Source organism: Leptosomus discolor, chromosome 5 (genome assembly GCF_034619465.1).
Source record: "Leptosomus discolor isolate bLepDis1 chromosome 5, bLepDis1.hap2, whole genome shotgun sequence".
Lineage (NCBI taxonomy): Eukaryota > Metazoa > Chordata > Aves > Leptosomiformes > Leptosomidae > Leptosomus > Leptosomus discolor.
In genome coordinates this window covers 62,132,116-62,154,834 of record NC_141395.1, presented here as the reverse complement: position 1 = coordinate 62,154,834, position 22,719 = coordinate 62,132,116, and the positions used below count along the sequence as shown (strand labels likewise).

At 37.1% G+C, this 22,719-nt stretch overlaps 1 protein-coding gene across 1 annotated transcript in view; it reads left to right on the top strand.

Annotated features, from left to right (window-relative positions):
* ANGPT1 (angiopoietin 1) overlaps positions 1–22,719 on the top strand; it is a 161,914-nt gene that overhangs the window by 133,822 nt on the left and 5,373 nt on the right. Inside the window, exon 8 of the mRNA XM_086465234.1 lies at positions 17,138–17,268. Within this exon, the coding sequence (XP_086321360.1) occupies positions 17,138–17,268 (131 nt within the window). The remainder of the gene's footprint in view (positions 1–17,137; positions 17,269–22,719) is intronic.

Below are 22,719 nucleotides of genomic sequence, written 5' to 3'. Positions count from 1 at the left end.
AGCTGAGACACTTGATTCTCTGTGCATGCCTGGGGAGAGATAAGCTCCTTAGACGGAAGCCAAATCAGGCAACATGCAGAGCAGAGAGCTGCCTAGAATTAACCATTAGGAAATTCTGGAAATAGCAAGGCATCCATTTATATCCACTGATGATTCACAGCCCACAGCCTGAAGGTAGGAGACAATGTCCTGTCTTACTCAGGAAAGAACTGAAAGACCCTGGGTTAATGCGTTCATTTGCCAGAGGGTATCCAGACCACAGCTACTGCTTCCCAAGAGAAAGCAGCAATCCCTGCTGCAGGGGAACAGGCTCGTTGATACAGCTCTGATACTGTGCAGGGAAGAATCTGCTGCTCGGTGAATGAGTAGGTACTGGGTCATTTGTCAACGAGGGGGGAGAGAGAATTCTAAGATTATGCTCTCTGCTCCATGGATTATGTCTCATTTTACATTAAATAGGCTTTGATTAAATGATGCAAATATGTTGTGAAGCACTGAGGACTATCCCTGAGCTCTGAACACTGTACAAACAATTGTGCTACAGACTTCTGCTCCCTCTAAGGCTCAGTGAATTGAACAATTTTTTGCATGTTGCCTCTTATGGCACTGTTCTGAGCAAAGATTTGTGGTTTTAAACCTTTCTCTTGCTGAGTGAATAGAAACCACAACTCCTACATGGTGGGTAATGTAAGTTGTTACATGAAAAGTGGAGAGTAACAACCACTGGTAGCTCAACTACTTCTTACCTGGTGAGAATCTCTATAGAACAAAAATTCATAGACTTGAGTGAGAACAATATCAGGCAAAGCAAGAACAGTGAAAACCCTGCTGAGGGCTACTGGAGAGGCATACAAATCCAAGGCAACTCTTTAATGCATGTAAGTATTGGCAGAAAAAATATCTGTGGACACTTGGTAGTCATCTTGTTATGTACTGTAGCTTAGTGGAGATTTCACTAGCTATTCCCCAGCTATCAGGGACAAGCTGAGCATGATGGGGCATCTAAGAGAAAGCTGCACAGGGTTTTATAAGATAATAGCCATTTTTTTACTTCTCCAATGTAAAATGACTACTCATCTTATATGAGTAATCTATATTGTTATTCTTCTCACACAGCATTGCTCTCTTTTAAGCCTCTGTTGTTTTATGCCACCTGTACATGTTTGTAATAAAAAGAATGTCAAACAAGTATTTTAATAAAATTTATAAAATCCAGTTGTGAATGTACCTCACTGTCCCCAAGGTAAGAGCTCCCACTTTTGCCAGTAACAACACCAAGATCTATGTTTCTGTAATTTACTTCTGTCAAGGCATTTACAAAGACCTTAAACCTTCTGATGTTTGTATTAGTGTAGAATTTAGCATAGAAACCAGTAACATCGCTTCTTTGTCTCCACTAAGATTTGACATGAAACAGTTCCTCAATAAAAGAGCCTTGTGAAGCTGAAATGCTTCTGCATATTTGCCACCCACGAGGAATTTTTTTGTATCAAAACTATTGTGTGTATGATATATAGATATCTCCAAGATCAGATGGCATTTAAATTCAGACTACCCATCACAGGGACAGAAGTGATGTAATATTTGGCTCTTTTTCTATAAAAACCTAAATAACACAATAATAATTTTAAATGTTACAGTAATTTTCTTAATCAGCAGTTGAGTATTCTTGTCACTTTTTCACTGTTTAAATGTACTTAATTCTTGTATAACATCATGAGTGTTAAAACTCTCTACAACTTGTAATTATTATCAGAATGTAGATTAGCACAGTGAAAATTTGTGTACAAAGTGTGAGGAATATGTGTAAGGACATGTCTAAAGTTATACACGGACACAACATCACAGTATGAACATTTAGACTTTCGTTAATGTTTGCTAATCACCGATATGTTGATGATTTAGGATTGCAACATAATGAACCTTTAAGTTTAAGGGTGCCAACAGTAAAGGACTGTGAAAGCCTAATGCAAAAGTAGAACACAGAATGAGAAAAAAATATCATTGTAAAATTCAGGGTTACCAAATATCTCTGATTAGAATAGTTTCTTTAATGCAGAGTCCATGTTTGTATCATTTGGCATAAGTGACAGTATCTCCAGGTTAAAAAAAAAAAAAAACAATGCTGCTTGGAAAGTTTTCCAAAGTGTCCACAAATTTCATGATGAGCCGAAAACCTCAAGCTTAAATTCTCCACAACGCAGAAGCAAAGAAGAATAGGACCTGGAGGTCCTCTCTGTAGAGTCTCTTAACAAAGAGATGCACACTCTCTGTGCCCACATAGCTGTTGACTCTCTGCCCACCCTCTGAGCTAAAAGAAGCTTGGTAGACCTGTCAATGTGGCATCGAGCCCAAGTTGATATATCCTGCCCGTGAGTAGGCTCAGTGTCATGCTTGTTGTGACAGTACAGCTTCCAGCCAGGATGGAGTGTGGGCAGAATGAGCTCATGTCTGCTTAGAGACCTGACAGAGCAACCTTTCATCTGCCTGCAAAAAACCATGCATAAATTCTTAGAGTGACCCTTATTTAGTATGCTCATGGTTAAAGTCTCTGAAGTCTGTTACAAACTGCTCAGCCAACCAACTCTATGGGGTTTTTTTTCCCCTTTTATCATTAATTGCTGTACTGGCAAGTGTTTCTAGAGCCTGGTTCTGAGAACACTTTCTGCATTGGTTCACTATATTTTCAGGAAAATACCAGCACAGTAGTGTGATATTTTCTGTGAGTTTGCTTCTTTCATGAGTCAAAAAGTCAAGTGTACCTGTGAAGCTTGGAGAGCATTTGAGAAGGGGATCATCCCAGATTTTTCCAGAGGATTTGGGAAAGGGATCATCCCAGATTTTTCCAGAGTAATTTGTTGCATCAGTCTTTAAGTTTGTTGTTGTTTTGTTGTGTTTTGGTTTTTTTCCCTAACAAATGGAATTGAAAATACTTGATTTTACTGTATCTTTCTCTAAAGTAAAGGTAACAAAAAGTGATATTACTCATTATTTGCTCCATAGCAGCAATGCAGTGCATGACTCCATAGAGCACAAGCAGAGGTACACACCATGTCTAAAGAGCTACTAACTTACATAAGCCTACAAACAGATAACAACTTTGAACATAGCACAGAAGTATTGTGGTATCTGATGCAGTGTATTGTTTATTGTTTGGTCAGGCTGCAAAGTTTAAATAAACTTTCTTTATTATCTTAGAAGAAGTAGGTACTCAGTAACAATGGAAGCCTAATTAGAAAAAGACAAATGAATGCCTCGTGCTGTACAGAGTCTAGTCTCCAGTCTTCTGTTTCATCAAATACTAGAGGCTCATGTGTTTTCAAATTTAAATCAGTGCTGGAACAGCTCACCACACTTGACCCAAGCGCACGTGCACCATTTGTGTTCTATTTTCTTTTATTTAGCATTATAATTCAGTTGCACTGAACTAAAACCTCTTTGTACCAATCTCTGTGCCATTTGAACCAAAGAAGTCATTATTGTGAATCCCAGCTCTTATAAGGTCATGACCTGGGTTTTTAGGGGGAAAAAAGCATGTAAGACATGCTGATCCCTGTTAGCCTGGTCAGTGTGGCACCAGCGAAGAACTTGGATCATAAATGGGTGACAGTCAGTGAACCTTTCACTCATATATGACTGTTTATCGGCCACAAATGACGCCAAGGGATTTGAAATATGTTTTAACAGTCTGTTTATATTTTTCTACAGAGGTCTTAGTGCCACATAACTCATTTTGGCATTTTTTAAACTTAATTTTGCATTGAGAAAACTAAGCAAACAGTGAAGCCAATATTTATTTTTCAAGTAACTATAAACATTTCACAGAAACACTCTGCGTATCAGTCACTTTTAAAATTTGTTACCTTTTCTTAGATACTTGCCCTTATAATGAAAGCCTAACCTTTGTATGATAATGGAGATAAAGGCCAGAGGATGAGCATAGCATGTTGTTCAATACAGCCACTGATGTGCAAAGGGATCAAGCCAGACCTGTTGCATATTATTCAGCCTGGAGGTGGGACATGCTTGAGTATATAAGTATCTTCATTCTACATCCTGTTTTCAATATCATAAACCTTTAATTAAAAACCTAATTGTTACATTGCTGCTGTGAATGACATTATATGAAAAAGAGAAGCCTTTCCTTTCACTTCACCACCTTTATATTCTTCTCTTTCTCCTTCTCTCATTTTAAATTTTTTTTTCTAAGTGTACTTAGGCCCCTATTCAGCAATGCACTTAGGCAATATTTTTTTATTTTAAGCACATACTAAGTACTTTGCTGAGGCAGGGCCACCAGAGCTCTCACTAAAGGTCAAGTCACTCTTGTTTCATTACCATTGCACACTCTTTTAAGATTACATCAAAATGTAAAAAAAAATTAAATACATATATTATGGTCAGAAAGAGATCATGACAATTAGATTGTCATTAATACTACCCTATATTGTTTCAGTATTTGGAAATGATTGCATTTACAGTCATTTCCACAAAGTGATTCTTCAACATCCCTTACTGTTTACTGACATCATGAGTCTGAGTACACAGCCACCAGATTAAGCCTATTAATCTAATTAGTGGAAAGTTATAAATTGTGAACTGGCTTATTCATCAGGACTGAACATGTTCAAATACAGGTAAGTAAATGGAGATCCTGATTAACGTTTTACTTTGAAAATAATATCCCCCCAAAACATCCCTGCATTTTCCTCTGGGATTCACCCAGCGGGAAGCACACATCTCTTGACATGAATCCCATCATAAATCTTGAAAATCTTATGTAGAACCCAAAATATTTATTTTAATGTGTTATTCATTAAGTTATTTCTTTAAATCGTACTCTGTTGGCAGCTGTAAACTCATTCCATTCCAGCCACATTTTAGCAATGCTGTAGTATGATTTGAGAGGGTCATTAGGTCATTAACACTGGAAAAAATTCAAAAACAGAATCTGCAAATGCCCAAAGGAGCACAATTGTAAAAGAAGATTGCACTGCTCACACAGAATAAAGTATAAACAATAAAAATATGAATAATTAATTGCAGACTATTTCCACTTCTGTCAATAATGATTCATTTCCTTACATTCAAGCTCTTCACAAGGAGAAAAAAAAAACATAGGTATCTTAAAGATACCTTACACAGTTTCAATTAACTATTGTGCCAGTGGAAACATGGGAAAACAGGTTATTCAATCTAGATGTTATGTCCAATTCAGTATTTAAATAATTTCTTAATGGTGATTACAGGTTACACTTCATTCAACATTCAGTTTGAGAAAAACAATGGAAGTTCAGTACTCATATTTCAAGTCAGGAATTCCGTGAGCTAGTGTGCCTCTCATTGCTTTTTTAGCCAACAGCCTTAGCCATTATACACAACTTCAAGCAATATAAGCCTGTGTGAAGCAGGCATGGCTGTTGAACAGAATAACAGCATTTTACTTTCACTGTGTGGAAGTGTAAATGTTTCCATAAAGTGAATCACAAGAGCTGTCTCCTTATAGGAGTACATATCACTCCTCAGTGGCATTTTTGGAAAAGGTTATTTCATTGTCCCATTTTGGTTCATGCAAAATCTTTGGAATCTAAAGCTATTGTCTCAGTGCTGGTCCTTGGTTTTGCTCTTATTTTTCTGCTCCTCTCTTATCTGATTCTTACCACTTGCTCTCATAGCAAACTGAATAGTTTGTGTTACTATATTATACTCTTGATCTGTTTTTCCTGCAGGGCAGGCCTGCTTAAGTGTGAGTTATCTCACTGTCTTATTTGTGACCTGAGATGTTATCATGACCATGGAACTTTGGAGAAACAGTTTAGTATAAAGGAAAGGGCCAATATCAGTTAAAGTATCACATCAATTTCTGCTCTGAAGGGCAGTCTGAATCCTTGGGATAGTGACTTGTTTCAAGTAGACTGCATGTCTTGGTTTGAAAAGACAGGTGTCTGTGGAGGAAGGCAGGAGCCTCCCTTGAAATGGAAAGTGCAACCCCCTTCCCTCCAAATTATTATAATTTTGAAATTAATGGGCCTTCAGGCAAAGATATGGGGAATAGGAATAACAGTTCTTTACTAATATATATATATATATATATAACACAAGGCAGGGAAAAACAAACAACCCACTGGTTTACACTGACAGAGTCAGGAATACAACCTGACACTCTGTTAGGGTGGCAGTAGCAGTCCGATAAGATGCTGGCTGCAGTCCTCCTGAAGTGATGGATGTAGTTCTGTGGAAGCAGCAATCAGGTAAAAGGGTCTGGTCTTCCTCCGAAGGTCCAGTGGTAGGTAGGTAGCTCTTGTCCTCTGGAACTCCAGTGGGGGGGAAAGCTCCTCTGGGAATCCAGTGGAAGAAAGGCTGCTAGGGTGTTCAAAATCTCCGTTTTTATTTGGCATGGACTGCTTGGCTCCTTCCCCCCCCGGGCGGAGCATCTCACAATGGGATGGGGAGTCGTGAGGCAGTTCCTTGATGGGCCATTAACAGGAGATAGCCCAGGAGCGAGTTATCGATGGGTCAGGGGATAAGGCATTGTTGTGCCCAGTAACAGGAGATAGTCCAGAGGGGGGAGGCAGGGAGCACCGCCCCACCTGGTCTCAACAGCTCCTGAAGATGGTAATAGAATTTTTTTTTTTTTTTTGTTCCTTTTGGCACATTTTACACTGTAACCCAGGACACTGCAGTTCTCTGCTAAGATGTACAAATTGACTGAACCCATACAATTAAGAAAACAGTGAGGGGCTGGTATCCAGGTAAAATAAAAAGCTATCTGCACTTAGAAAGTTAGTTACATTGTTCGTTAATTTAAAAAATAAAGTACATATATAATCTATGGAATCTCAAGAATTAGGCACGTACAAAACTCATCCAGTTCAGTGACAGTGACTTTCTAATGAGAAAAATCTTACTATGAATAAGCCCCTGAATTTTCTTGTAGTAAGAATAGTAGATTGTTATTCCAGTGAATCTGAAAATAGTGAGAATGTGTAATTGCTAAGTACACAGATAATGCTTTTTTTTTTTTCTGAAAATGTTAGGGGTTTAGTACTTTTAAACTCTATTTTGTAAAAGGATATTTATGAATTAATAAACAAGCATCCTTAAATAGGTTTTAGTGATATAGCTTTAGGCAAATACTCGGGAAAAAAGAAAATACAATTAGCATCTCTGTAAATGGAAAGCAAGTGACACATTTAAATGGCATCTTCACAGATTTATTCTTCTAACTGGAAACAACAGTACACAACATAGCAAAGTTTTAATTAGCATAGCTCCACAGTAGAGATGGACTTGTACTTAACTTTCTCATAGGACAACAACAGGCATAATTCCAGCACATCCTTTACAAAGAAAAAGGCCAACCAAAAACCCCACAAAAACTCCAAATCAAAACCCTAACATGCCCCCGCACACACATTGATTATATGCTATTTAAACACATTAATTTCCAAACACCATTTATATAAATTTTTAACATGTCTATCTATAATATTTGTAACTTTTATGGTTACTTATGATTAATTAATTTCAATTAAGTAAGCTGCATGATAAATATTTTACTGTGGGCTGTAAATGATATTTTTCAATGACACTGTGAGGTAACAAGAAGCTAGTATCTCTGCAGTAGTCATCAGGGCAAAAGTGAGCATGAACAGCATGTTGATACATGAAGTTTTCCATTTCTATTTTATCTAAAACTGTTAATTAGGATAATATACAACCTATGTGGATGACATTGGGTAATATAATGTCACCCTCAGTACAACTAAAGCATAGATTTATGAAATCCACTATTACAATATATCTGCAAGGATTTCAATAAACTATATTTATGAGACTTTTGGAACCTCAAGCATATTTTGGAAGGATTATTAAGTTTAAATTTTACTGGAGTTGTGCAGGTCTCTTTTACCGTATTTTCAAACAGGATTAATCAATTTACAGTTAAATAACATTTCAAACCAATGTTCACTGAACTTTTCCATTAGCTTCAATGGCTGTAAAACAGATGCTTGAATAAAAATATAGAAACATCATGAGGTTCAGCAATTCAGTAAAGATAAGCAGCAGAAGGTCTGATTACTTATATAAACCTTAGAAACTTCTAAAATATGAATTTCTCTGGAGGGTCCATGTATTTCTGTGCCGAAAAATCCTTTGAGAATTAATTTTGGCATTTCTGCTGTTGGCTTCAGCCAAACCCAGGAAGTGTAGTTGAATAGGGAGAAAAATATTTTTACATTTTAAGTTAACCAAATTTCTCTAACCTTGGCTTTGCCTGTGTCCTGGGCTAATGTTTAGATAAGTTCTACTTACGTATTTTATTTTTTAAGGAGTTCATCCATCTTCAATGCTATCAAAACAATTTGCATTATCATCTTAGTATATGTTCAGTGTTTATATGTCTGTCTAAAACACTGATCATCACTAGTTGTTTCGAGTTTGACATTAATACGCTCCCTATATTTTCTAAATTAACACATTATGTACAACACAGCCATGAATCAGGACAAAAGTGGTAGTTTCTGTAGCAAAAGGGAATCTTAGCATTTATATAGCTGGTAGGAGAGTAAGATTTATTTTCGTTTCTGTAGCAAGATTTTAACTTTTCATTAATAAAAAAGTAATAAATCTAATAACTGAAAAGTTTCATTTCAGATTTCCATGAGAAAAAATAATTGGTGGGCGATATTATTTTAATAAGTACTATGTTGAAAAACAGTTTTAACAGAAAATTGTAGTTTCAGATTAATGTATCTCGTCTGTGCTGTGTTTGGTGAGAGATTAGAGTAGAGGGTATTACTTCTGTTCAACACATCATTGTGACAGTAGCCTTGAAATATGTTTCTGTCCCTGTTAGCAGTAAAAGCCAGTGTTGCCGTATGTTTCCTCTCCATCACCACTAAGTTACTGACATCAGCTGCAAACCTAGCAGCTTGCACCACCACAGTGACTGTTTTGTGGCTTCTGTAGTATGTATTTCAAGTAGTAGAAGCATATGTTTGCTTGTTCACTGTCCAGAATAAACATATTTTTAAACATTTTTTGTCAGCTGTCACAAAACACCATTTGTCTGCATTCAGGGATATAACAGACCATTTGCCTTCTGGTAGGAAAAATTTCTCTGACAGTAAATTCTCTGAATGTCTTTTAATTGTCCCTGCTCAGTATACCTGTTCCCAACGAGCACAGCTCTTTGCAAAATTATTAAAGAATTCTAATATAGAAAAAGCAAATTTGTTTTATTATTTGTATAAATTCACATTATGTACAACAGCAAGGCTCACTAGACTGTTGTATAGTTTGCTGTAATACGTAGCTGTGTTTCTTATTCATGGCCAGGTTATATTTGCTTGTTCACTATCCAGAATAAACATGTTTTTCTCCTTTGACCTGTCAGGTGTGTGTGGTTCAAACACAAGCTAAAATTAGCACAAACTCTTCAGAGAGAAAACAAGCTTTTCTGTTAGTAATGTGCAGTCCCAAGGAAGGATCTCTCTACTATGTAGTCTTGGTTGTCCCACAGACAGGCTGTACTTAAACAATTCTAAGGGAAAATCCGTTATATGATCATATCCATTCATTGTTATATTACCATTTTACCTTTAAAATTGGAAGGTATGTGTTCTTACCCTGGGTATACTGAATTAATATTTTGTTGGCTGGCACATTTCACTTGTGTCAACAGGAGAATGAACAGGGAGTTGCAGTAATGTCAAACTTAATAATTACAGCAGTGAGTCATTGCTACAGAGCAGCAGAGGAGAAACGTCATCTTGTCTTACACTTTTCTTAAGGAACTGCGGGATGAAATTATTTTCATGTGTTGGTAACAAGAATATTAAGAGCCAAATTAAAAGTCTGTTCAAGTTGTCAGAGCTACTTATTGCATTATTCAGGTTTTCGACAGTTTGCAAAACCGTCATGCCTACTGTTTGCAGACTTACAAACCCTATTAGGAATAGAGTCCACGAATTCACTATGTCCACTGTTTCTAAAGTTTGGACTAAAGTTGGGAGTAGGAAAAATTTAGTATTGTTAGTTTTTACAGGTAATATTGCTTGTTTTCTCCAGTCAGACACCACCTGTGACATTCCCTTTCTTCTCTTTGGTACTTTTATGTCAGTCCTTCAAGGACAAGCAGCGATAAAGGTGATGAATTGTTCTTGCAACTTGGATAAATGGGTTAGCAACAGCTGAAATATTTGTGAGTAATGGTGACTAAGGTTTTGTCATCTTCTGCCCTGTCTAGTTTCTTCAATTTCTCCAAAGTATTGTCCTTTCTTTCAAAGTGGCTTTTAATTTACTTCTAATCATTGCTTACCTCATCTGGTGTTAAGTTCTTGTTAGTTAACTAATCTTTATTTATGATGAAATATTTGGGATGGTTTAATTTTGTTTGTTTTCGTAAGGGGAGTATGCACTGCCCTAGTAAAACTTAAATTAAACATTTTTCCCTGGAATATTATGTTATGTTTAAGAAGAAGCTTTATTTCCTAGCAAAGAAAAAGTATGCAAGTGGGTGCCCAGGCAATCTAGCTGTAACCTGGAAAAAAGCGTTGGCTATGATGCCTTCTACTCTGTAACTCAGAACAGTTCAAACTAACAGGGATCTCCCTGATCACCACAGGTGGCTCTTGCTCTATCTACGACAAGGAGATGGTCTTTCCACTGAATTTACAAATTAGCACACACAAGGGATGTTTCTGTTTATCCTTTAGCAGGAGTATTAAATGAAGAAAACGTTGAATATCAGAGTTAGGCTTCCCAGACAGTTACCATATTATAATTAGTTCTATGCTTAACAGGATTTTGGAAGACTTTTCAGCTTCAACCTCAGTGACAGCAGTTTGTCTCCAGAGTGATTACTTAGATTTTGTCTCCTGTTCACCACACGTGATCTATCATTAAATATTTGGAAGATGTCTTTATTACAGAGGTGCTTTTACTATTCAGGGACAACTGTTATTATTGGCAGAGTTCATGCAATTTTATTCAGGAAAAGGCATATTGAGAAACATTACAAGAAGACAATAACATTTAATATTACTTCAGTAGACGTTATATTTTATTCATTGATAAACAAATGATTTGTGAACCTCAAATAATCAAAGTATTTTTGAGAAAAAGTCTGAACTTAAAATAAAATTACTATCTGGTTTTGAGGGTGTTTTTGGTTGGTTGGGGGAGGAGGTTGTTTTTTACTAAGTATGATTACAATTAATGTCCAAAATTGAAAGAGTAACCTCAGGATAATCTCTTACTGGGTCCTCCTAACTGTTTGCAGGCCAATGGGCTTTGGTTCACAAAGAGACTTAATCACCTAAATATCATTATAAATGGAATTTGACTAGTGCAGCAATTCATAAAAATACCAAATTCAGCATCTTTAGGAGTGGGTTTCATTTCACAAACTGAAGCTATCTAAAATTCATATGCAAGTGTGAACCAGATGGAAGATGCAAGTTAAATCCTTCCTCAATCTCAGATGTTTCAAAACTAGAGGACAAAATAATAACTGTCACACGGGTTTAAAAAAATAATTCTTTTCACATGTCAGTGTAAGCTTATATTTGTCTACACTTACCTGTCTAGATGTATTTCCACATATCAGGTGTAATGGTGAGAACACGGGCTGAGATGTAGGTGCCCTCCAATCCTGTTGAAGTAAGGAAAAAGTGGAAACCTGGTGAGGAGAAGGCTCAGAATAGGAAATTCTGGATATAGGATTCTGATCCCTATGCATCCATTCTCTTCAATGACCCTTTCCATCAAAATTAACAACACCTCCCTTGACAAGGGATGAGAATTTGGGATTCCTTCCTGCCAACCATGTGGAATGAGCAGGCAGCAGAGAGATACATTTTAGCTTGCAGAGAGAGACAAAAGAGGGGTGGGAATTTGGAAGCATCCCTCTACAGTATTTCCCAAAGGCAAGCTTCCCTCTCCATTCATCATGCTGAATCTTTTAAATCCTGCTTCAAGACTCCTGTTTCTCTCTATTTAATGGTTAAGAATCTTAGGCCATTACTCATGTTTATGAATTCCAGCCATCCAGACTTGTGCTCAAATTTTTAGTACTGTGGTAATGATGAAATTCAATCTTATCTTAACTCATTAAAATACTTCAGACCATACACACTGAGGTAGCTGAGATGGTACTGTACATTTCCTAATGATAGTTGCTAATGTTTGCAGTAAGCTAGTATATTTTTTTTTATTTACAGACAAAGTAAACATTTCTCATCAACAAAACTGAGTATGACTTCTTAGCTATTTCACTAAGGGACTGCTTTAAATGAAGGACTGAGTGATTTCTAATGACTCTAACAGAAAAAAAAAATAGAGAAAGGCCTACAGACCTCTCAATATTTCTAGTAAAAATAAATAAATAAATAGACATTCTAAGATCTGGTGCTCTATACACAAGCACTCAAGCAGAAACCATTTGCTACGCTTTTAATAATATTTAGGACACAACTTTTTCACATGTTTTTTTTGATTGCATTTATTTCTTAGATTTTTTTAGTATCTCATTCTGTATGCTGCAATCTTCATAACTGCATGTTGGAGAAATATACAAAAGCTTTTGTAATTTATTTGGAATTATCCCAGGTTCATCTGTTAAACTCATCAAACATGGTGTGAGCACACCTAAGCGTATATATTTGAAAGAAGAATTTCAGGTGATCTAATCACTTCAGAAGGAAAAATTGCTGGTATAAATTTGAAATGGCTTTTCAGACTGCCCTGCAGCTGTTCACGTAATATTTTTAGAACTATTCTTTTCACACAATATACCTTGCTTTGGTTTCAAGGGACTGCAGATAAAATTGTGTCACACAGTAGGAATGGTGAAAAGCAAAACATGCTTAAGAGAGTTCTTCGTCATCATCTGTGTGTATAGATCCCAAGCTGCCATGGCTATAATATCACATGGAAAAAATGCAGAGGGAATTTCTAACACTCATGCTAGATAAGAGGCAACAGTTGCAAATTTTTTTTAAAATGTGCTGTTTCTTCTTAAGTATATCAACTAGGAAAGTTGCTAGCCTCTAAATGAATGCTATCAGCTGCTATGTTCCTCATAGTGATTTTAGAATTTCATAAAAATGTCATCATAAGTCTTCAAAACTTAATGTACACATGCAGTATTTCTCTTACTCTTACTTGTGATGTATTTGTTAATGCTTATTTATTGCTATTTTAATTCCACTGTATACAGTTAAAGTAGATTTGTTCTTCTTGGTTATTTGAGCATGAATTTGCTTTTCCCACCTAATCAGTAAATCTGAGCAGTTTCCATAGCTTTCCTTGATCTTCAGAATTTTCCTGCTGTGAACAGATGGAAAGATTGGAGATGTAGTCCCGAAATTGCTCCTTGACTTTTGACTGGAATGAGTTGCTTTTTATTTTTAACTTTCTTTCCTTTGTCTCCTTCAAGAACAACCAAGAGGACCTCTACCTGAATCTCCATCTTTTCTAAGGGAGGGAAATTATGGTAGCTACTCAGAGTTTATTTTAAAGGTTCAATCCTACCAATCTAAACCTGAGAATACCAAAAAATTAACTAAGTCTAAGTAGTAAGATCTACTGCTGCCTGGGAGCTAGCAGGCTCATCAGTTGCCTTAGTGCTATGCAGACTTGCTATCACAAGCCAGGCTAGTTTGGACCCATATGGCTCGAACTGAAGCTCAGAAAAACTGACCATTTCAGGATGATTTTGGTTTTTGATTGACACCTGATTTTGGCCTAAAGTAGTGCCAACTTTGCAGTACCTTTTTTTCCTAACTGTTGGGCAGTGCCAACTCAGGAAGATGGGCCCAAAGCAAAATAATTACTGTTTCACCCTATGGTTCATCTGCACACTGCTGCAATATGGTAATCCTACTAGAGTTCAGAGCTAAGCTAAGCTTTATACTTTTAAAGTCACTGGAGACCTACTAGACAAACGATGTTGAGGGAATGTCAAACATAACTGGCAAGATCTAAATCTGTGCTGAGTGGAATGTTTATAAAATATCAGGGCAAGAGTATAAGCTTGTAAATAATCCTAATGCCCTACCCCTTTGGGGAAAACGTTTTACACTAAGTAGTATTCACTTCTTACATTATATGAATTTTTTTATTGGACTAAGTGAGTTTTATAGTGTTGGTTGTTAATAAAAAGATCTGGCTAACATTGTCTTTCTGATTTAAGTAAACAGCGTTTGCTTTTTATATTGACTTTATGAGACTTCTGTGAGCTTTGGTGTTGCTGATACAGTGAGGATGTATGGCTGTTTAAAATCAGATTGTAGAAATCATGTGATAAATTAATTTTTCTATCAGCACAACCTCGGGAAAGTTTATTTTGTTCTGCAAAAAATTAGGCACAGCTTGCAAAACAAGGCAAAAGTCCAATGAATGAAGATGGGATCAATTCCAGCCTTTGGTTTGCATGGGACAAAGAAACAAACACGAGCAAAGACAGATCTTAGTAATCTTGTCTGAAACAAGCAACCTTTGATAGAGTAATGTGGAAGTTATGAGCTAATTGCCACTGTGATTGTATACAACACAACATAATGCAATGACCTTCCTAGATTCCTGTTCCTAGGTTGTTCCTTGTGAAATTTCTAAGAATCTTTGCATTATTTTATTGAGGCTCACATTTTGCCTTATCCATTTTTGTGCTATCCAAAGGTATTTGACTATCCATGCCATTTATATTTGATCCAGTAATTTTTATATGTGTATGTGTGTGTACTTATCTATATATAAATTTTACTTTAAGGATTAAGTCCAAAGGCTCAGATCACACAACATGCAACATTAAAATCAAAGGAAGTTAGGCAGTGTAACTACTTTGGAAGGATAGCTCTGACAGTTCTCCTTTCTTAATATATTTTTATTTTAACATGTTAATGCTTAGCATCTATTGTCTCCATTTTTAAAGATGGAGAAAGGACGTATAGGAATAATTTCACTGAAAATTAGGTGAAGTTTAAATCAGTCTGAAAGTGTGAATCTCAGACTCTTTAGAGCCCCAAGTGCTGGTTCAGTGCCTTCTCATCTTGAGGAGGTTTAGTAACCTCACTGAGATATCCAGAAGAAGCTTTTCTGTAATGAGTTTCCATGACAAGTTTAATTAGATATGCTGTGTTTGGATCTAACATTTACCCACAGATGCGTTTAAAAAAAAAATAAAAAATCAGCAGCCATGCACTTGATTAAGGAAAGCTGCCATATGATGTGCCCCTTTGTGCCCCTTCTCCTTCCTCTCATAGCAGAGCTCCTAAACCAAAGTTCTGTGGGAGACCTGGGTTTTATTTAAATATCAATCTAGGCGACAGACTCTCCTCCTTGACTCAGAAAAATGCCAATGGCTTAACTGCTACTGTGCAGGCTAGAATGGGTTAGGGATGGTCTCGTGCTATTAACACTGTAACCACTTTGCAGTGAAGTATCTATCTGCCATCTAAACAAATGGAGAAATGACACTCTGGTAAAGGCATTTACTTTTTTATTCATCCAAAGGCATTAGATAAATATACAACAACAATCTAAGAATCAGCGACAATAATCAGTGACTTATAACTGCTCTCCTTGTTCACTGTGTTTGTAGGAGAAGTTGGGAAGGCATTTTCTAGGATAACCCTCCCAAATGTAAATCCCAGAAAGAAAGAGGCATCTCTCTTGCTTTGCACACTTGAGTCCTGCTTCTGCTCCCGTGGCTTCTCACACATTTTACATTAGATATTTAGAAGATATACTTGCCCCTCTTCAATAACCCTAAACCTCCCCCCCCCAGAACTGATGTTTCTCACCTTCTTTTCAGTGGAGAAGTCTACCCCACTAGATACGAAATCATATTCTTGGTTAGCCCTGTGGCTCATTCATTCCTGTGTGTAGAGCTTCAGTGAGATAGGTGAGGGATGCTCCTTTCTCTCTCTCTTGCTCCAGTGACTAGGGCTTGCTCCCGGGGTCTAAGGATTATGGTTCCATATTTCTCCAGTAGATGCTGAGATCCTGTCTTCTCCTCCCTATGTATGAAACTATTAAGGCAAAGGATACCTTCCTCTTCCAGCAATGTTTTATGAAAAAACCAAGAATGTACTGGTCAGTAGCTATGTACAGGAAGTAGTTTTTGTTGTGAGCATCTGTCTCGCAGTGGTGTCTGTCTCCCAGAGACCCTTAAGCAGAGGCAAGAGAAATTGTTACGTACAACCTCGTCCTCTTCTCTTCTCTTCTCTTTTCTCTTCTCTTCTCTTCTCTTCTCTTCTCTTCTCTTCTCTTCTCTTCTCTTCTCTTCTCTTCTCTTCTCTTCTCTTCTCTTCTCTTCTCTTCTCTTCAGCATTTTTTTGTGCATGTTGCTACAATTGTGAACTCAGGTCAGATGTGCTTCAGTCCACAAAGTTTCTTTGCTGGGACAGACGTACTCCATTCAGCATCCCTTCAGCTGGCACACTTCGCTTTGGGCATTACAGCACTAAGCACCAGAAATGCTCTGTTACTTGCTGGAGCTGAATCAGTCTCCTAGCTCATGGTTGTGGTTTCAACTAGTTGACAAGACTCCTTAAGAAAAGGGATATTTAGCATTGCAAATCATGAAGACTTTTGTGGCTTGAACTCTAAGTTATTCTCCATTCATCACTCAGACAGCTTTGGCAGAAACTGGGTTGCTGGCTTGTGCTGTAACTGGTGAAGTTAAAAATTCTGAAACTGCTGAAATCCTCTTTCGAGCCCAGGGATTAATAATGAGGCTGCCGTTAACTGGGACTGCTGTTTCTGTGCCACAGTAAAGAGACCAGCTACTCAAATACTCAATTATTCTGTCAATGTATTCTAGATCTCTGGGCACCTCTCCTCATATCCTTTTCTATCTCTGACTCCCTCCACTTTGTTGCATTTTCCAATGCAGATTCCCTGTGCTCAGTTCTGCTCTGAGGCAGGGACAATGTGCTACTACAGATACATTGAAAAACCCTGAATGTCCCCATTTTATACCTGAAACAACAAAGAGATTGAGCCAAAACACAAGACATTTCTGAATTTTCTGAGTGCACTTCATACAAGTTAAATCTGACGTGGAAAGAGATATGGATCTTTTATTTTTCTTTTTGGTGACACTGATCGTTTTCTCTTGCTGTTTCAGGCTTTATTTAAAAGGTCACAGTGGAACAGCTGGAAAACAGAGTAGCCTGATCTTACATGGTGCTGAATTCAGTACAAAAGACGCTGACAATGACAACTGCATGTGTAAATGTGCTCTCATGTTGACTGGAGGTGAGTACAACTCTGAAAATATGTGGTACATCGATAGGAATCTACACTGTTTCCTAAAGCAACCATGGATGAAATTGTATTCGTGGATGTGTAAGCATTGTGTGAAAATTCTTTTGATTATTATTACACCTACTCTTTTCTGTATGTATATTGTGGTAGTGCCAATGACTATCAGCAGGGAAGGGGTTGTTCAGAGATGCAGTCAGTACACTTCTGCACTGAAGCTGTAGCAACAATCTCAAGAGGGAAAGCATAAGTTAGTGTTATTGTTGAGGCAAGAAAGACAGAGTAAGAGAAGGAGCTAAGAGATGAAGAAGTGGGAAAGAACTTTGTAAGAAGTGGGAGAATCGGGCAGACAAAGAAGAGAGAAAATGCAGGGAAATAGATATTAGAAGGTAGAGTTTAAAAACAATCAGAACCTGGACTTGCAATGTATCATCTGTTTCACTTAGGGGTGTGATTTTGTTATTGAAATCATTACAATGATTCAGCTTTCTGTCTTATACAAGCATAATATATATGTACATATGGATATAGTTAAGGTAATGGCTAATTCACTCACCTGTGAAAGACTAGACCTGCAACCCCCTGTTCAAACTGTGGCACTTAGATGATCTGGAAGGTCTAAACCAGTATCCTTAGTGAGCTGAGTCAAACCGCAGAAGGAAAAAAAGAAGAGTCAAGGTGAGGGAGAGCACAGAGAAGTTATACTGGGACAGTTTAAAGCACCAAGTCAATCTGACTGCCAGAATGTATGGTGTATGTGACTGATATTTGTTCCCTCCAAAGCAAAGCAGGAATATCTGAAATTATCTCTCCATACAGATACCTAAATCTCTTCACAAGAGTGAGAACTTTCTCTGGCAAATGATGCTAATTCCTAGTGCCTATACGGGCAAGGTCATTTTATCTCTAGGACGCTACATTAAAGCAGAAATCTTAAATTTGGATTCTTTGGTTCATTGACTGTATGACCAAGAAAGGCCCTTATCTTCACATCTGATCTTCCTCGGAGACTCTCCCTCAGTGATTTCTAACTTTCCTGGAAAAAATCCTATGGCATACAAAATATTCAGTATTTTGGATCAGACTCTTAAACTGATATTATTTGTGGTTACTGGCACTCTGACTGAATCCAGCGCAGGCCACATTCAGGCATATATAAGCCTCTAAAGCTATCACCTGCTAACAGAAGACAGGTTCCCATGACTGGGAATTTGTATCAAACACACAACCTAGCTCCCCATTCTCTTTTGCTGTTTGGAAATGACCCAGATGGAAAAGTCTTTAAGGAGCTGATTTTTCAAACTTTCCTAACTTCCTCTAGTGATATCTTATTAAAAGTCAGCATGGGAAACCTCTCCCAGTAGAAAGATGGCCAGACACTACATTTCCATTTCTATTAAAAAAAAAAAAAAAGAAAGATAACCAGGTAGTTCTGGAGACAGATAATGAATAAGAAGTCAATAGTTTATTTTAATTTAAACTGTTGACCTTTCCCTTTAGAAACCATGCAAAATTAAAGTGTCTTCCAGGGCAGGCCAGAGTCTAGTCAGAAGCTCCTAAATGTGAGTTGTGTCTATGCTGAAGTGCAGACTCGTTCATGTATCTGAGCTGCCTGGAAATACCTCTGCTCCCAGACACCTAATTCTGGGAGCTGAGGGTTTTGTTTGTTTTCCTGCCCTGACTTCTGTGGCAGGTCAATGCCCCACTAAGGTCAGCCTGCTGTTGAACAACTATTCCACAAGGTTCATGTATATTTTGCTGCAGCATTCCTGTAAATCAGCAGGAAAACTACATATCAGAATATACTGGTAGCAAATGAAAGGAATAAGGAGGAAAGGGGAGAATTACCAAAGGCTGAGAAAACCACAAATAGAACAAACTGCTGTGGAATAAAAGGAGATGCAGCCTGTGGAGACAGATGAATCTAGTCTTTAGGACTAGACCGTGAGTACTAGTATTTCAGAGATAGGCTGTACAGCACTGAGTAATTTGTAGTTTTTCAAGAAGAGAAAGACTTTAATTATGCTGGAGTTCTCCTCAAACACTCTGCTATGCTTTGCTCCTTGAAATGAATTTCTCATTCTTTGAGAAATATCAGAAATTGAATTAAATACCAAAACATTTGTTTAATGAGTAGATTTCAGTTTTGAACCACAAAGACTAATTAAGAAAAGTAGCAATGATAACAGGTTTTCGAAAACCTCTTTTTTTTTCCCGAAAATATATCAGACACTGTTAGTTTTGGCAACATCACAGAGAGCTCTTTAATGGTGAATGATATGAAATCTACAGGAACATTTCTAGCTATCTTGACAGTTTGGGTGAGCCCGTTATCTCTATGAGGTGAACTGAATATATTTATGTCAGGAATAAAGGCTGAGATAAGCTGAAGCTCAAGACCGTGATATGGTTATAATCAAGGCTGAAAATAAAAATGTAAGGAAAACACACATTTCTCTCTGTGATCTTACTAGTTGTCAGTTTTATTTGATCTACATCGAATCTAGTATTCTCTCTCCTCCTTTCTCTCCTCCCTCTTCCCCAGAATAAAAAAATAAATACTGGGAGAATAATACAGTAGCATCAATAGAGTTTTGTGTGTGTGCGTTTCTTGTCCTTTCAAGAGCCATGCTATGCTACTTGACTCTATCTTAATATTGATTTTCAGGAATGGCTTCATAAGAACATGCATGAGCTGGATTCTTAGCCCCTGTTAACTTTATATGGTAATTAAAAGTTTTAGCTGCCTTTTTGTGCCTTGAAAATTTTAAACTAAGCATACTTAGTTTACTTTAAAAGGAGACAAAGCATGTTTATTCAAGTGATTTCTTCATTTAAACTGAACATTTGTCAAAATAGTAAAATAATTTTTATGTCATGAAAATCTGGTACAGTACCTCAGGCCAGTAAACTGAACAAAATGTTATATTCCCATATAATTTTGAGCATTATTCTGAAGAGTACCCCAGTGACCTACATGCACAGCTTTTTGCAAGAAACAGCATTTGAAATGTAATAAACTGTCACCAGAATGAAGCTTTGAGTAGATGTTCAAGGCGCTTCAGATAGATTTCCAATAGAAGAACACAACGTTTCTGGATCAGCTTCATGGGCACAAGGCCAAGTTAAAGCATCCCGCCAGAATACCACCTGTCAGCTGAGCCCCAGAAATTGTGCAATTGTTTTCAGTCACTGGAAAGTGATTTATGGTAACGTGGCCCATAGTGAAAGAGTCTTAAGGAGATTTGCTGTCTTGCATTGGCTGCAGTCTGAGATGTTCACACAGGCATTCACCTTGCTTCAGGTGACGAGTGAGAATGTTGCTAAACTTCTGATCTCTGAAGTGGCTTGACAAAGTGACAGAGAGACTTTCTGGATGTCTTGGTAGGATTGAAACAGCGTAGAATTATTGAAATAACTTTTTTTATTTTACTGGAAGCAGAGGTCCATCCAGCCGCAGTCTCCTGCCTCTGACAGCAGTCAGCAACCGATGGCTCAGTACGGGCATAAGAACAACGCCAAAAAATGATACATCCCCTGAGTATTTTCCCAGTATCATTTGCATATCAGGGGCTTCCTGAGTCAGAGACAGTTCCCATGTATTTAATAATCCTCAATGGATTTGTCATCTATTAAGTGAGAGACTGCTGAATGACAATCCCAAACAGTGTTGTACTCATTGCCTGTTGTTTCACTGCTTATTTCTCCAAGTGGTGAATTTTACGAATCTTTGGCAAGAATGCTACACAGGAATCCTGTCATGACTTGGAGGGAAGTTCTTGGCTCAACATAGAATCTGCACCTATATTATCCAATTAGAAAAAGCCACAGTTCCTCTTATACTTTGTTTGAAACAAAAGCTTTGAAAGTAGTGGCCTTGGCACGCTTAAAAGTATCCAACTTGAACCGCTGTGTATACGACTACTTACATAAGAAAGCATCAGGTTTTAAGATTCATGCATATTGCTGCTTTCATAAAAAAGTTACTTATAAAACACTATTCATGAAATAGTGTTGCCTAACATTTTGATAGAAAAATATAACCACCATGCAGATAAGAAGTGATTTGAATATGATTTGATTTATTCTAGAAATATTAAAAATATTTCATTAGACATATGGCTACTCAGTACTTTTAACACAATCATTACTATACTGCTATGTTTCTCAGGGTTAAGTATGGGCAATAGTAATAACATGTTAGGAGACCACCAAGAAGTGACTAAGTAAAAAATTATTCTGTTGATATATTTAGATCAGAACATGGCCACCAGTTTGCAGGTTTCATGTTATTTTTAACTCATAGAAAAGTTCTTATAAAAAGGACTGTGTTATCCAGTTGATATGAAAAGCTAATGCCTTCTTGTCTTATATTCTGACAATTAAGTTAAGATTTAACCTTCAGAATGTAAAGTATCAATTGCTAAGTGGTAGTCCGGTCAATCCAATACTCTAATGAATAAAAGAACATAGGCCTGGAAATGACTTCCAGAGGTCATTTAGTCCCTTTCTTAGACAGACTCTTCTCTACCTATTTACTTCTGACTTTCTGTTGATCTTCAAGATTTGTAGTTACAGAGATTCATTCTCATAATATAATCTGTTACTGAGTTTGGCTATACTTAATATAAGAAACCTTGTTGACTAAACTAACTCTATGATAATTCAAGTGTATTCTGTCTTGTCCTATCCTCCATCACTGGAAAGAATAGACCATTCCTTTGCATTCCTTTGAAAAGCTGTATTTTTTCTGGCAGCTTTTTTAAGAATTTAAGATCGTTTGCAACCTGTCTTTTGTATTCTGGACTAAAAAATGCCTAAATCTTTCCTCTTACATTCACTCTTTTGGACTTTGTCCTGTGGATCCACATATAGCTTGAGGTGTCATCCAAAATTGCATCCAGTCTTCTAGATGAGAAGTTACCAACGCAAAGTCAAACACAGCCTAGGTATTACCATCTGACTTGTTCAAAGTACACAATGTCAGACACATTGAAATCTTTCATAAAATAAATTGTTATGTCTTTTGAACAATGAAGACCATTTCAATATTTTTTGCATCAGAAATTGTTCTTATTGGCTTCGTTGCCAAATGCACTAAACTTTATGAACAAACCCAGAGGGCTAGAAATAAATATCGGGTTTTCATTTATCACATGAACCCGTACAAATGTACCATTCAAACATACTTTGGATCTTATTGAATGGATTGTATTAATCTTACTGTATTTGGAGGCATTCCGTGTACTCAGGAGAGAGAGCAGAGACAGATGTGTGAAGAAAGGGTCTGCCATCAATGTGTAGCGTTTAGACACCTATCCTTTTAGTATGTGGTAAGCAACTAAGAACCTCTTATCAAACCTCTGTGATCATTAGCAAGTTCCCAATGCACACTAGATTTACAGTGCAGTCATGAATTGATGAGCACTAGGTTACTAACAAAGA